Consider the following 14,879-nt stretch of genomic DNA (forward strand, 5'->3'; position numbering starts at 1 on the left):
ATTGACCGGATTCATGTTTCCTCTCATTTTTCCTGGCTCTTGGCTTCAGTGGGTAAATCCCAGCTAAAAAACAGGAGCTGGTTGTTGTAGGCAATGATGTGGGTCACTGACCTCCTCCGTGATGGCTGAGCAATGGATAAATTCTAGGCATTTCCTTGGGTCTATGGATACCGTAACAGCAGTGGATATCAGGAAAGGGGAGCTTTTATTAGTTCTTTGTCTATGGATAGAAAAGCACATGAGTTTTTAAGTGCCTTCCTCAGGTAATGAGGGTGGGCACGTGCATGAAACATTTTCTGCTCAACCGATGATCTGCTCCCTGTCTGTTCATCTCAGCATCTCCTACCTCCTCCTGTCTTCTCCCTGCCACGTTTTTTGTGTGTATTGCATATGCTTAACTTTAGGCTGTTCTTCAGAATAATTTGTTTTAACTCTAAATATGAATCTTGCATGTGGGGAAAAAAAAAAAGAAAGTGCACATATTTACAATCATTTCCGCTTGGAAAAATCCAAACAAACAATAATTACAGCAGAAACCTGCTAATTCTCATTCCACTTCATCTTCAGACTTGATAATTCGCGCAACACAACCTGAAGCGATCTCACCCCGCTTCTTGGCTCGGCTAAACAGCAGGGAGCTGGAGCGAGCCCTCAGCCTCGGTGCGTCTGTAATATCATGTAGCACATCTGGCCGGGAGCCCCCCCAGAAGCGAGATGGTTGATGGTTCATGGAGACAGTGGCCTCGCAAGGTTTCAGGGCAATAATAAGATTTTTTTTCTCGCATTTTCCTGCCTCGATACTGCGGTTTGGTGAACTGCCCAGGCGTTTCAGGTTCGGGGAAGGTGGCTAAAGAGGGCATCTTATATGGTGGTAATTCAAACAACTGTAAAGTTGGAAAGAAGTTCCCGTAGAGATTTGTTTAACCTCTCTTTGAATGAATTCGCCAATCTATCCGATGGACATCATGTCTCACCAACCTGTAGTGAGACTACTTAACCTCAAAACTATTTTGAGAAGGATATGAGTGTGTTTATATATATATTTATATTAAAGCTTGGGTTATTTTCTGATAAGCTTTGGCAGAGCTGTGTTTAAACTACTGGAAGGCAAAGGGGAGAAAATAAAAGGTTGTTGTGCAATGAGATTTTCACTGGGAGTTTGGCTGGATGGTGAAAGACAGGAGCAGAATCTTTCAGTATTTTTAGTATTAAATATTTGCATTTTCCCTTCTGAAATGAATCTTCATTTTGATTTCTCTTTGTGACTCAAAGCGTGCGATAACAGATTTTGAAAAACGAGGATGGAAGTGAAACATGGTGTGACCCAGGGCGAGCTCTTTGGTCTAATTTTCCACCCTGTAGACTGCACAACTTCCAGTTGCTGCTCTTCCTGGGAGCAGAGCCAGACTTTGAAATCTCCAAATCGTTTGTGAAATGGATTATTCATCCTTCTCGTTTTCCTACGGACGAGTGTCCTGTGTGCCCTCTAACTCAAAGATGAGCTGAGATTTATAGGACTATATTTCAAAAGAGCAGCCCTGACTTGGGAACAAAGGGTGGGCTAAGGAAACGCACCTGGATTGAATGTAATCCAGGGAGGCCTGGGGGGAATCACCTGAGAGGCTTCAGAAGGTCATAAGGGATAAATTTCTTATGGATTTTATCCGGGAGACTGTGGGGGACACACTGCTGCCCACCAGTTTGAGCATCAGCTGTTTTTTTAGAAGGAGAAGTTCCTTTTCCTCCTTTGTGGATTAAAGTGGGTGGTTTTAGGTCCTGGGAGTGGCTGTGCAGGATTCCTACAGCTGAGGACCTGCCGACCCCTCTGCACTTTTTGTCAGCTCCGAATATTTAGCATCGGGAAAGCATCTGTAGCTGCCACAGAGAAAGCTGCCTTGGCTGGAGTTACCGAAGCATCCCCTCTTCGTCTCTCAGCTCCCTCACGAGCCCGTCAGCCTGGCCGCCGTGGAGCCGTGCCAGGACATCTACACCTTGACAGCAGAGCAAATGGTAATTTATTATTCTGCGACAGGTTCCTCAGGAGGGCTGATAACAAAATATTTCTTGGAGTCATTGGCAATTTTCAGTGGGAGCTGGGGCCTCCAGGTGGATCAATGCGAGGAAATCTCTTCCCCTCTGCTCAGGAGAGCGAAGTATCTCCTGTCTCCAGCGAGGGATGCTGATCGGTGCCATACCCTGGGTTTCCATAGCAAGAACAGGCATCACCCCCGGACCCCAAGCAGCCTTGGCAGGAGGCTCACAGCCTGGTGGTGAGGTAACTGTGGCAGCCCAGGCTTTGGGATGAGGCTCTGGCCCTTGCCTGTGGTGCCGGGAAGCGCACACACCTCTTCTCTGCCATCAGCTTTATAAACCCACCAAGGTGCTGCCCCCTGCGAAGCCTCATCTGCTTCTCCGCCACAGGAGCAAACCCTCCTGTGCTGGGCCCTGGGGCAAAATGCCATCTGAGCCCGTTTGCTGCTTCTATCTCCAGCCCAGGAAAAGTCCTGTGTGCTAATCTGGTTATTTTTTCCCCCAGCTCTGTCAGCTCGTCTAATAGAAGATAACGTCCTGCTTTATCTGGGCAGCAGGTACACGCAGGGCTGTTAAAGCAGAACGGCCAGGAGCCATCCCTTGAGTCTGAACATTCAGTGCAATCCAGTCCCTAAGGTCACTCGAACGCTGCTTTTTGGGGACAACTTATTTTTGATTCCGTGATGCAGTACATTAGTTTGTTTTCTATCAGTGCAGCTACCAAGAACAGGCATTTAATCGCACCAGAGGTAATTCTCGAAGGTGGTGCTGGGAGGAGGTTGCTAATAAATATCCCACGGTAAGTGTACTCTTACACCTTTCCCAATTGGTAGCTAATAACAGAGCAGACGATGACATTTAAGCCCTTTCTGCATGGCTGATCAAACTACTCACAGTGACTTTGAAAGCAGTGCTGGGATTTCATGTGGGTATCAAAGCAAGTGGAATACTCGGTAGTTCAGATCTCTTGCCTGTGTGACTAATAGACAAAAAGATTTCTAAAAGGTCTAATATCTTATTCAAAAATTCTCTGTCTCCCATTTGAAGCTACTTAGTGGACACAGTGGGATGCTGATGTTTCTGCTCTAAGCAGCTTTAGGAAAATATCTGACATCACTTCGGGTTGTGCTCAGGCTGCACAGGCTTTGCTCGGAGCTGGTGCCTGGCTGGGAGGCAAAGGGTTACACAGAGGCCAAGCTTAGATTCAGTTCTGGCTGTTGGCACTGCTTTTTTTGGGGTGGGACCTGCACCCAGGACCGTTTTGGCTTTGGTTTCACCTGAATGTAACCCACTTCTTCCCCTCTATCACTGCACAGCTGGCTGGGGTTGGTGGGGGCTTCCAGGCTGAGCTTGGTGGGATGCTCCAAGGGGAAAAAGGGTCCCATCTCCCTCTGTTTGTGGGTATGAGCTCAGCTCCCTGCTTCACACCAGGAGAGGGGACACATCTGGTACCAGGTCACACAGAGAGCTGGTCAATGAGAGACAGGCTGCTGCTTGCCTTCCCATACGGCTGATTCATTCCTTGACTGAAGAGTGTTGTGCTTTTTTTTCTTCCAAACTGAATAATTCAGCAGCATCAAGCATACAGAAGCCACGTGAGCTGGCCTTACGTAGTCAAACTAAAAAAGGCCAAACTGACATTTTTGTTCAAACAGATTTTATTTTCTTTTCCCCCCAAGGAAACAAAATAAAATAATGGAAAGCTTATGCAAGGGATGAACTCAAACTACCTTTCTTTTTTCTTCCAAGAAGCCGAAAGAAATTGCAGGGCATGGCTCTGGCTGTCACCAACAAGTGACCCTGCCTTGGGGATGCTGCTCCATGTCTCCTTACTCCGGTCAGCATCACTGGTGCAATTCATCTACTGCTCTCTGGGGAATCACAGGTTTTCACTCCTCCGAAGGTGCAAGAAAATCTTGCCTTTGTCCTTGTCGGGAAAAATCCTTGCTGTGCCCCTGGGGACACTTTGCTGCCCCTTTCCTTTCGGCTCCACGGGCGCTGTGCTCAGCCAAAGCCTTGCAGGTGACCTCAAGGCTGGGCCGGGTGGCATCTCTCAGCAGGGAGGTAATTGGGAGCAGGGAGGCTGGTAATGAGCGGCTCTGCCACCCGCCCAGCTCTTCCCAGCTCTCCCTGTCTGCACTGCGTTTCCCCATGACTGACAATTCCAGAGAGCTTTGTAAATAATGTAACGCTTTTGTCTGCTTGCTTTTCCTAGTCATCTAAAAATCAATGTGGGCGTGCGTTTTCATGTGCAATGGGCCTTATGCAGGGAGCTGGTTGTCCTTGGCTCAGAGAAGAGGACCCATTTGAATGAGGGCTGAGAACCAGCCCATCTGTCATGGGATCGATAGCAGAAGCTGCACATGGTGATGCAGACAAGCCCTCATCTGGCGGGAAAGTGTGGGCACGAAGCCATCTCTACCCTCCCTCCCTAGTCCTATCCATGGTCAAGAGATGGCTCCATCTCCAGGCATCACATAATAAGAAACCAACCCTAAGATGGACTGAAATGTCATGGCTTTACATCAGGGCGCTTGGTGGTGTCATCTGCTTGGTCTGAAGAGGGATGCTTCTGGGACGGTTATCACACCACAGCCCCTTGAGCACATGTGAAGGTCAGTAGGTCGAGAGAGGGGAATCCACCCCTCTACTCTACACACCCTTGCAGTGCTACCTCCAGCTCTGGGGCCACCAACATCAGAAGGACATGGACTTGTTGTTGGAGTGGGGCTGGAGGATGCCACGGAGATGCTGTGAAAGCTGGAGCCCCTCTGCTGTGAGGACAGGCTGAGAGAGTTGGGGGGGTTCAGCCTGGAGAAGAGAAGGCTCCGGGGAGACCTTGGAGCCCCTTCCAGTCCCTAAAGGGGCTCCAGGAAAGCTGGGGAGAGACTTTTCACAGGGGCATGTAGTGATCGGACAAGGGGTAATGGCTTCAAACTGGAAAAGGGGAGACTGAGATGAGATCTCAGGCAGAAATTCTTTGCTGTGAGGGTGGTGAGAGCCTGGCCCAGGTTGCCCAGAGAAGCTGTGGCTGCCCCATCCCTGGAGGGGTTCAAGGCCAGGTTGGAGGGGGCTTTGAGCAACCTGGTCTGGTGGGAGGTGTCCCTGCCCAGGGCAAGGGGGTGGAATGAGATGATCTTCGAGGTCCCTTCCAACCCAAACCACTCTATGATTCTATGTCATGCTGGCCCCAAGTTGAGGGAAGGATTAGCTCTCCGCATTCAGGGACCAGGAAAACATCCCACCACTCTTAATCACTGGATCTTTCATTTCTAAACAGTAATATTTTTACGAGGAGCTTCATAGTCCTCCTTCGCCACTTCTATCCTCTCCTCAACAAAAAGAACTAATTCTTTTCAGAACACAATGGAAATTCAAAGCTCCACTTAAATAAAAGGAGCCACAGTGTCTCTATTTCTAATGAGTCATTGTTCCCTCTGTAAGTCCCTTGCATCTTACTACAATACTCGCTTCTCTTGGGTAATGAAAATTTAACTATCTGCCGTTCCCGGTTGCCTCTTCTCTTCTTGCAGCAAGTTGTCTGCAGGCAAGCTGGTTTTTACGCAGGAGGCTGCAAAGCTGAAATAATTCAGACAAGAACTCGTGCAAACAGGTTTCAGTCTTCAGAGAGCTTTGAAAGCCGGTCGCCGATTCGGGCTTTGGCGATGGAAGGAGCTTCAGGGCCCCGCTGCGTCGCAGACACCCTGTGTGACCTTGGCAACACCGTTGCGTAGGTGCCTCCCTCCGTTTTCTGGGTTGTGAAATGGGATTTTTGGTCCTTCTCACCATGTGTGGGTGTCGGGACTTCTCTGAAAAGGAATGCTGCGGCGCTGGTGGCGTGATTTCCCTTGGAAGTTACAAACATAGCCTTTGTTTGAAAGAACAAGGCAACATTACAGAGAAACACTGAAAAACAGGAGCCACAGGTGCAAAAACCATTAAGGAAATATAAAGAGTTCTAAAGTGGTTCTCTCTTTTTTTTCTTACACTTTTATGACATGCTTGTGACTTCATAAGGATCCTGCCTGTGATTTTCTGAAAGCAGGGTTAGCGTTATTGTCTGCTCGCTGTTCACGGTGGGTCCTTTATTCTCCCATTTTGTTCCTGCCATTTAGGATTTCAATAGCTGCACAAAGTGCCCCCTGCTTTTGTTTTAGAGAGACTTCCTCCAAGAAGACAGGAGATCGCAGGGCCAGAAAACAGGTCACGCAGTTGTCTGGCAAAGTAAATAGCTCCTCGGGGAGCGAAGCAAAGCCAGCAACCAGGAGAAGATGAGGCTCCGAGATCAAGAGTCTCTCGTGCCTTCTCTGACACCAAAGCCCCCCTCTACAACAGCAGGTCAACCTGGAGCTGACAACCCCCATTCAGCAGAAGGTCAGCTCGAGAGCGCAGGTAGGACTTTGCCATCACGCTGGCACATGGCCAAGAGGCACAGTTAGCATCTCATTTACATATCCATTTGCTTTTTCTTCAAAGAAAAATCAACAAGGAATTCAGAGTCCTACTATTTGCCTGTGCTTGGTGCTTCTCTGCTGGATGAATAGCAGAAGATGCTCGCGTGGGTGCTCTTGGGGGCCAGAGTCGGTGCCGAGCAGCTCCCAGCAATGCTTGTAGGAAGCCAAGCGTCAACTGGGTTCTTTCTTTCTTTGAAAGTATGCCCAGTCCTTAGGCTTGAAAAGAAGAAAAACAGGGTGTGGGAGAGGAGTGGACTTGGGTGGGGGCACTCATACGTGTTGCTGCACCTCCCTGGTATTGGCAGTTCCTGCCACAGGGCAGAGAAGCACTTCTCAGAACCAGACCCTGCATTCCATTCGTGCGGCAGAAAGGTGCCATAGAAGGTGAGAAGGAGATGGTACCTAGTGTGGGTGATGTGGGTACCTCGCCTGGACTCTTGGTTGGGCTCATGTGGCCTGAAGTCTACAAGGATTTGGATTTGGGAAGCCAGGTTGTAGTTAAAACCAGATTTTTTTGGCTAATGATCTATTTGGTGGAAGAGGAGAAGAGAGGAGAGAATGGGAAACTTCTGGTTGATCGACAGCATCTTGTGTGATCATTGAAGTGTTTGGTTTGTTTTGTCCTTGGAGTCAAACCACCCTGCTCTGGAGCCAAAGCACCATTTTGTAATAGTGTTGTAAACGTTCATGGAAAAAATACGCAATTGATGTGTTTCAGCCCATTTTCTTGTTGCTGAAACCACACAACCTGCATTTGTAAATCACTCTCTCCCAGTCTCCCCATTTTCAGTTATTTTCTGTCAAGTACCTTATCTCCCTTAAAACTTTTCTGCAAATTACTTGTTCCTTTGACATTAAGACATAAGACAGCTGAACGCTGTAACGCGGATGGGCCTCTGATCTTCCAAACCCAGTTAAACCCAGTAATCAGACTTTAAGCTGATTTGAAAGCTAGTTGAGCTCTGCCTTCAGTACCTTTTTTTCTTTGCTTCTTTTTTATCTGTGATTTAGGGAGAGATGATCCTGCCGTGGAGCAGGGACTGGTCCAGGTAATGCTCTTAAGGTCCTTACCCCTATCTCTCCTCTCCTGTGACAGTCGGAGCTGTTTGTAGCTGAGATGGAGCCTTGGACACAAAAAAAATGGTTTCAAGTGATGATTTTTCACACTGAACAAACAGAGGGAAGGAAAAGACAGGAGACATATGCCATGTTTCTGCTCTGATTTTCCATGGCCATCAGCCGCTCTCTAAAACAAATCAAGAAAAAAAAGAAAACCTAAAAAGGGCTTCATTTCCAACAGCAATTACCAAATGAAGCCTCTGCTTAATGGACATTTTCAGAGGGCATGGACACCACTTTGTGCTTCTGCTTTCTCATTACGGCTCTTGCAGCTCCCAACTGACAACCTGATAATTCTCGCCGATAAAACAATCTTTTTCAGCTATTGCTGCGTTCCAGCGCTGTCCCCGCTTGCCCGGCTTGCCTTGAGAATTGTCAAGATTACGGAGTGAGCCGTGAAAACATAGTTAGCGGGTGGAAAAAAATATATATAAAAAAATCACAACAAAGCAAAATGCTCACTTTTTTTTTCTGCTTCCTTTTCTAATTTTCTCTCATCCCCACTTTTCCCTAGTATCCAGCAGTGCTTGTCCTTTATGAGTCCAAATAAAATACAAAGCTGATTAATATTGCCTTTGGAACCAAATTTCTAAATCTTACTTCAGCATAGCAAGGATTTCTGCTGGTATCGGAGCCCACCGTGACTTCCAGCAAGTCTCTCCCATCAGAAAGAGCTGGAGTCTCCTCTGGCATAAACCTCTCCTGTCGTGTGTGCAGCACCACACCCAGACCCACCACCATGGTTTTTGGAACACCATGATGAAAATATGATTTCCTTGCAAATCACAGAATGGTTTGGGTTGGAAGGGACCTTGAAAATCATCTCATTCCACCCCCCTGCCCTGGGCAGGGACACCTCCCACCAGACCAGGTTGCTCCAAGCCTACTCCAACCTGGCCTTGAACCCCTCCAGGGATGGAGCAGCCACAGCTTCTCTGGGCAACCTGGGCCAGGCTCTCACCACCCTCACAGCAAAGAAGTTCTGCCCCACATCTCATCTCAGTCTCCCCTCTTTCAGTTTAAAACCAGTACCCCTCATGTTATCACTACACTCCCCGATAAAGACTCTCTCCCCATCTCTCCTGGAGCCCCTTTAGGGACTGGAAGGGGCTCCAAGGTCTCCCCAGAGCCTTCGCTTCTCCAGGCTGAACCCCCCCAACTCTCTCAGCCTGTCCTCACAGCAGAGGGCTCCAGCCCCAGAGCGTCTCTGTGCCCCTACGTGCGTGCTGGGAGAGCCAGGAGCTTTGAAATGCCTAGGGATACGGTGCTCAAGGTGCGCCTGGGCACTGCAGGGAGATTTGCAAAAATTTCAGCAAGTCTTTTTAACCTGACATATGTAAATGCGTAGAAATGTAGAAAGGATGGCTCTGCTCTTCCCCGTGCATCTTTAGCTAGCTAAGAGCAAGTTTAAGTTAAGCTGCACTAAATTAAATTGAAATATAAGCATTCACATGGGGGCTTGCGCTGGTTTAACTGCATGAGTTGGAAAATGATTGAGCTTTGTAGCTTTGCCCTGTAGGCAAGGGCCAACAACTCATTTGGAAACAAGTTTAGTTGCGAGAACTTGTGTCACACTTAACCTTGGTTTAGGATTAATCATCAGTCAATGATTAAATTGAGTTAATGTAAATTAGGATTGAATTGATTTAGGGTGGTTCATGTGGAGACTGTCCTGGTTTAACAAATTGATTTTAAAGAGAAACTTTTTTTTCAGCCTGGTGTGCTCGTGTGTATTGAGCTGCCATTTGAATGAGGGGTGGGGGCTTTTCATTCCGTGCCTGTTGCAGGGTGATAACTCACGCACAGCAAGGCTCCTGGTCTTTAAAACCCCTCAGGTAATACGGCGAGTATCAATCCAGTCGTTCGGCCATTCTCTCAACTTCTCTCTGTCTCAGATCTCTCCCGTATCCAGAGTAAGACCCACACTTTTAGTGCTGGCGAAACCATTATTCAGATGCTCTACAAGTAATTAAGACAAAAGACCGCGCTCACAAGGTGTCCAGATATCAGCAGGTCATTTAAGACCTTCCAGCATGAGACTGTGGCACTACCTTCATGTGCTAGCTTGTAGCACAATGTGCCATCTCTCTAAGATACCCTGAGATTTATTTGGTTTAGGGGTGCTTTCTTAGTGTTTGTTCTTGCTTTTACTGTTTTCTCTACAAGGAAGAAGGGAGTGACCTGGCATGGTGCTGCCCTGTGCCCCAATCCCCGTTGAACCACAGGGATGTGCTCTACAGCCATCCCAGATTCCCACCTTGCCCGATGGGAAACCATAGCACTCATTTTAGAAAGAAAAACAAACAAACAAAAAAAACCCAACCACAAACAAAAAAAATCCAAACAAAAAAACACAAACAAACAAACAAACAAACAAAAAGAAAAAAAAAGAGAAGGAATTAAAACTTTGAATGTTTTTCAATCGTGGCAAAGCCAAGGAACGATGATATATTTCACTGAATTTCACTGAATTTTTTTTTAGAGTTGTAAGGGACCATATAGATCATCTAGTCCAACTCCCCTGCTGAAGCAGGATTGCTTAGAGAATGCTACTCAGGACTGCATCCAGGCGGGTCTTGAAAATCTCCAAAGAAGGGGACTCCACCACCTCCCTGGGCAGCCTGTTCCAGGGCTCTGGCACCCTCACCGTGAAGAAATTCTTTCTCATATTCGAGTGGAACCTCCTATGTTCCAACTTGTGCCCGTTGCCCCTTGTCCTGTCACTGGGAACCACTGAAAAGAGTCTGGCTCCCTCCTCCTTCAACCCACCCTTTAGATACTTATAGGCATTAATAAGGTCTCCCCTCAGCCTTCTCTTCTCCAGGCTAAAGAGTCCCAGCTCTCTCAGCCTTTCTTCATAAGGGAGATGCTCCAATCCCTTAATCATCTTTGTTGCCCTTCGCTGGAGTCTTTCCAGTAGTTCCCTATCCCTCTTGAATTGGGGAGCCCAGAACTGGATGCAATACTCCAGTTGTGGCCTCACCAGTGCATCGTAGAGGGGGAGAATGACTTCCCTCGACCTACTAGCCACACTCTTCCCTATGCAGCCCAGGATTCCATTGGCCTTCCTGGCCACAAGAGCACACTGCTTGCTCATTGTCATTTTTCTGTCTGCCAGGACCCCCAGATCTTTCTCTTCGGAGCTTGGCTCCAGCAGGTCCACCCCTAACCTGTATTGGTGCCTGACATTCTTCTTGCCCAGGTGTAGCACCTTACACTTTTCCCTGTTGAACCTCATGAGGTTCTTCCTTGCCCAACTCTCCAGCCTGTCCAGGTCTCTCTGGATGGCAGCACGGCCCTCCGGGGTGTCAGCCAGCCCTCCCAGTTTGGTGTCATCAGCAAACTTGCTGAGGATACACTCTGTCCCCTTGTCCAGGTCACTGATGAATATGTTGAACAGGACTGGACCAAGTATTGACCCCTGGTGGATACCACTGGTTACAGGCCTCCAGCTTGAACCTGTACCATTAACCATTACCCTTTGGGTCCTGTCACACAGCCAGTTCTCAATCCACCTCACTGTCCCCTCATCCAGCCCACACTTCCTTAGTTTTCCAATGAGGATGTTATGGGAGAGTGTCATTTCAAAGAGTGAAAGTAAAACATAATGCCAGCGCTGAGCAAACCCTGATGTGAAAGAGGTTCCGCTGCATCAGGGCACTTTCTGTTGAAAATGAGAAGTTTTCACCTCACTCCTGAGGTGTGAGACATCTCACCATGGCAGGAGACGACCCAAGGGCTTTGAGTTGATATTGCAACATTCAGGGTGAGGAGGGGGGTGATAAACCACCACGCCTGGTCCACCTGTGTCAACCAAGGCTGTAGGTGTCATGCTTAAGGGCTTGGCTCATTAGAGTTGTATGGTTTGTGAGTTTGATGATGAAACCTTGACAAAAGGCAGTGCTGAACCAGGACTGTCGCTTCCTTCCATCCCCAGATGTGGGTGAAGCTCCCAGCAAGTACAAGTAGGTGACACTGGGAGAGCAGCAGCAGTCGGTTCTCCTGTGTGTTGTGTAGCAGGTTCTAACTTTGCGTCCTGATTTAAGACAGCAGGTGAGGCGGGAGCGAGACTCAGAAGCAGAGGACCAATATCCTCTTGTATTGGGTGTAATATAAAGTCTTATCGGTCCTGAAAGCTGGCTGTTTGTCTATACAGCAATCCTGATGGCTACAACATTAGCACCACAATCTGGAATAAAATAGCTAAAGGAAACGCCTGGCACCTCTTTGCTGTATCTTTTTTTTTTTTTTCTCCAGGGAGGAAAACCATTGCAAATTTTTATCTGAGAGCATGGGGGGGCAATAAGCGATCATGTAATTAAGAGCTGTAGAATTCAGCCTCAGCTTTGTGCTGTGACAGGAGCATCTGGGGGGGCTGTTGTATCCCAAGGCACTGCATCGCGTGGAAAACCACCCAAAAACTGACAGTCTGACAGTCCCCTCTCTCTCTCTTGTTGCCCTCTCCAGGCCAAGCCTCCTCCTTCACGCAGCAGCCCCAGGACCAGGTGGTGATCGCGGGGCAGCCCGTGACGCTGCTGTGCGCCATCCCCGAGTACAATGGCATCGTGCTGTGGATTAAAGACGGGCTCGCCCTCGGAGTTGGACGGGATCTCTCCAGTAAGTGGTGACACTGCTCTGCCTACCCAGGGAAAGCGGGAGCTCCCCCTGCCCCGCAGTGCAGGTGCAGCCACAATATTCATTTTGAGAATAATGAGTGTTTTAATTTCAACTACAAAACCTTCCAGCCAAACATAAGTATTGAAACTGGGAATAAACAAACTTTTTTTCCCTCTTGACTTAAAGCAAAACCCTTGGTGTGACCTGACCCTCTGGAAAGCCTTGCTTTGGTTTGGGTTCACTTCTGGAAACAAATGTCGTGTTTCCAAAATGCAGGCTGCGATGTTCTGTAAATGTTGAAAGAGCCTATATTGACATTCTCAAAAAAAAAAAAAAAAGTCCCTGTTTTCTTTGGATAAACGTGTTTATTGCAATCCAGCGGAGCCCACAAGTACTTGTGGCTTCCTTAAACTGCACTTTTGGCAAATTATAGTTTGGTAATAAAATTCCCCAGACTTCTCGTTACTTAATCCCACGCCTGCATTGTGATTGAGGGTTTATTGCAACTGGTGAAGACTCTGGAACAATAGTGGAGACATTATACAGTTTATTCTATATATTTTGCTAGAAAACACTAATTTTTTAGTGAAGTATTTCACATGAGAAGTAGAGAGCGTTTGCTTGAAAGCCAGAAACCTGGGAAGGCACCGAGCCCTTCCGGGAGCTGCAGCCTTGTCCCCCCATTGTACACGTGTGACATTGCCACCACTCAACTTCTGCAGGGCACAGGAGACCTGAGAGGGGTTTTCTCCAAGTCCAGCAGCAGCATTCAGAAAATTCAGAAACCAGGGGAGGATTCGTGTCTTTTTGTCTCTGGGGACCCCATTTTCCTCTAAAGTACAATACCTGCTTTTTCTTTTCCTCTTATTTTCTAATACATATCATTATTTATTTCTCAGACTTGTCTGAGTGAGCAGTCCCCTCTTCAACTCCTTTTCAAAGCTCTACGCCACAACTTTTACATATATTAGAGCTGAGCTTTCCATACAAGACCTTGCAACGTGAACGGGTAACAACAGCTCCGCTGAAGGATGTAGCGCGTGTGAATGACTTCCACAATTAACAGAGCTGGGGATGCTTTAAGTGAGAGGAACTGCCAGCTCGCGTGATACCAGCTCAGCCAGTCATCTAATTAGCTAAATACAAACAAACCCATCATTTGTATTTCTTGTGGTTCAGGAGAGCAAATCCTGCTGTTGATGGCTTGCGAAACAACAAAAACACGAGCGTGTGCCAGGCTGCCTGCGTTACACAGTGCATTAATCACAAGAGCAGGGAAGGATGGGGTGATGGCAGCCTTCCTTCTGTGGTTCTTCAGATGTCTCCAAATGTGGGGCAGGCTGATCAGGGTACCCCTGCAGACCTAACAGAGAAGTATTCCAAGGTTTCATCCCAAGCATGTGCACGGCTGGCTTAAGGAGTTAAGGAAATCCTGTGCCAGGTCTCCAGAAGGTGGTGGGTTTCCTGGTGGAAGGGCTTATGCCTTTTCCGAGTGATTTCAGTTACTGCTCCTTCCTCAGCACTTCTGTTTTGAACTCTTAGGGCAAAACCTGCAGTTTCTTTGCCGAATTTGGAAGGCCTCTCTCTCCTTGGGCTGGCTGCCAAGGAGGGGAAGAAGCTGCCTGGCTCCTGTGGCTGTGGGGTGGCTGGGGCTCTGGACCCATGCTGTGTACCCTTCATCCTTGGGCTCATCGTTCCAGCTGCCTCCTGACTCGTGCTTTCGTTCTGCAGGTTACCCACGCTATCTGGTCGTAGGAGACCATCTGTCTGGAGAGCATCACTTGAAAATCCTGAGAGCTGATCTCCAAGATGATGCCATCTACGAATGTCAGGCCATTCAAGCAGCCATCCGATCCCGACCTGCCCGGCTGACCGTTCTCGGTAAGTCCCGTCTCCCCATCATATTGGTCGCTATTTCCTTCTTTTTTGTCCTTGCAGTTGTACTGAGTGGCTTTTTGACAAAACGTTTTGTTACTAAACCAAGAGGACTGGAAATGAATCCATTGTGAGAACGATGGGGTGCATCTTGGTCCCAAATACAGGAGGAAAGGGAGCTGGTTAGGGAGCAGAGAAACTCTGGGATGGATAATGCAGTCACAAAATGTTTGGTACTTCAGCTCTACAAATATGCCAATTCAAGAGCGCATGAGCACAAATTTAAGGATATGAAGAGTGAGAAAAGGCTGATCTCCACCCAAGCTTCATCCTACCTTCATTCTATCTTCATCCAACAATTTTCATACATATCATTTATCATCGTGTGTTTCCCAGTAATTAATGTTTCCCGTGAGCAACACGGGAGGATGTTGCATGGGACTGCAAACAGGAGACTGCTCCCAGCATCTTGTAAAGACCCTTTTTGAGTGGGAGATGGGAGGAGAGCAGTGCTGGCAAAGGGGAAGGGTTGACAAAGCGGTTGGTGGTGCTTATCAGGAGAGCTGGAGAAAGGCTGGATCAGTGAGACTTCCCAGTATGGATGTGGCTTCAGAGAAGGTAATGAAAACGGTATTTTTTTAAAAGCTTGGGCAAAAAGCAGTCTCTGTTGCTCCCAGTTACATCTTGATTATTCAATCCCCAAAGTGAATCTATTTACATATTTAAGTTTGTTTAAATTGAAGTTTGGATTTGATTTTTGTAGTTGTTTTTTTTTCTTTTCCT

General features: G+C 47.7%; 1 protein-coding gene across 1 annotated transcript in view; it reads left to right on the forward strand.

The window, feature by feature from the left end:
* KIRREL3 (kirre like nephrin family adhesion molecule 3) overlaps positions 1 to 14,879 on the forward strand; it is a 130,491-nt gene that overhangs the window by 17,970 nt on the left and 97,642 nt on the right. Inside the window, exons 3-4 of the mRNA XM_074162283.1 lie at positions 12,072 to 12,221; positions 13,953 to 14,102. Of these exons, the coding sequence (XP_074018384.1) occupies positions 12,072 to 12,221; positions 13,953 to 14,102 (300 nt within the window). The remainder of the gene's footprint in view (positions 1 to 12,071; positions 12,222 to 13,952; positions 14,103 to 14,879) is intronic.

The sequence above is a fragment of the Numenius arquata genome, chromosome 22 (assembly GCF_964106895.1).
Source record: "Numenius arquata chromosome 22, bNumArq3.hap1.1, whole genome shotgun sequence".
In the NCBI taxonomy this organism is placed as follows: Eukaryota; Metazoa; Chordata; class Aves; order Charadriiformes; family Scolopacidae; genus Numenius; species Numenius arquata.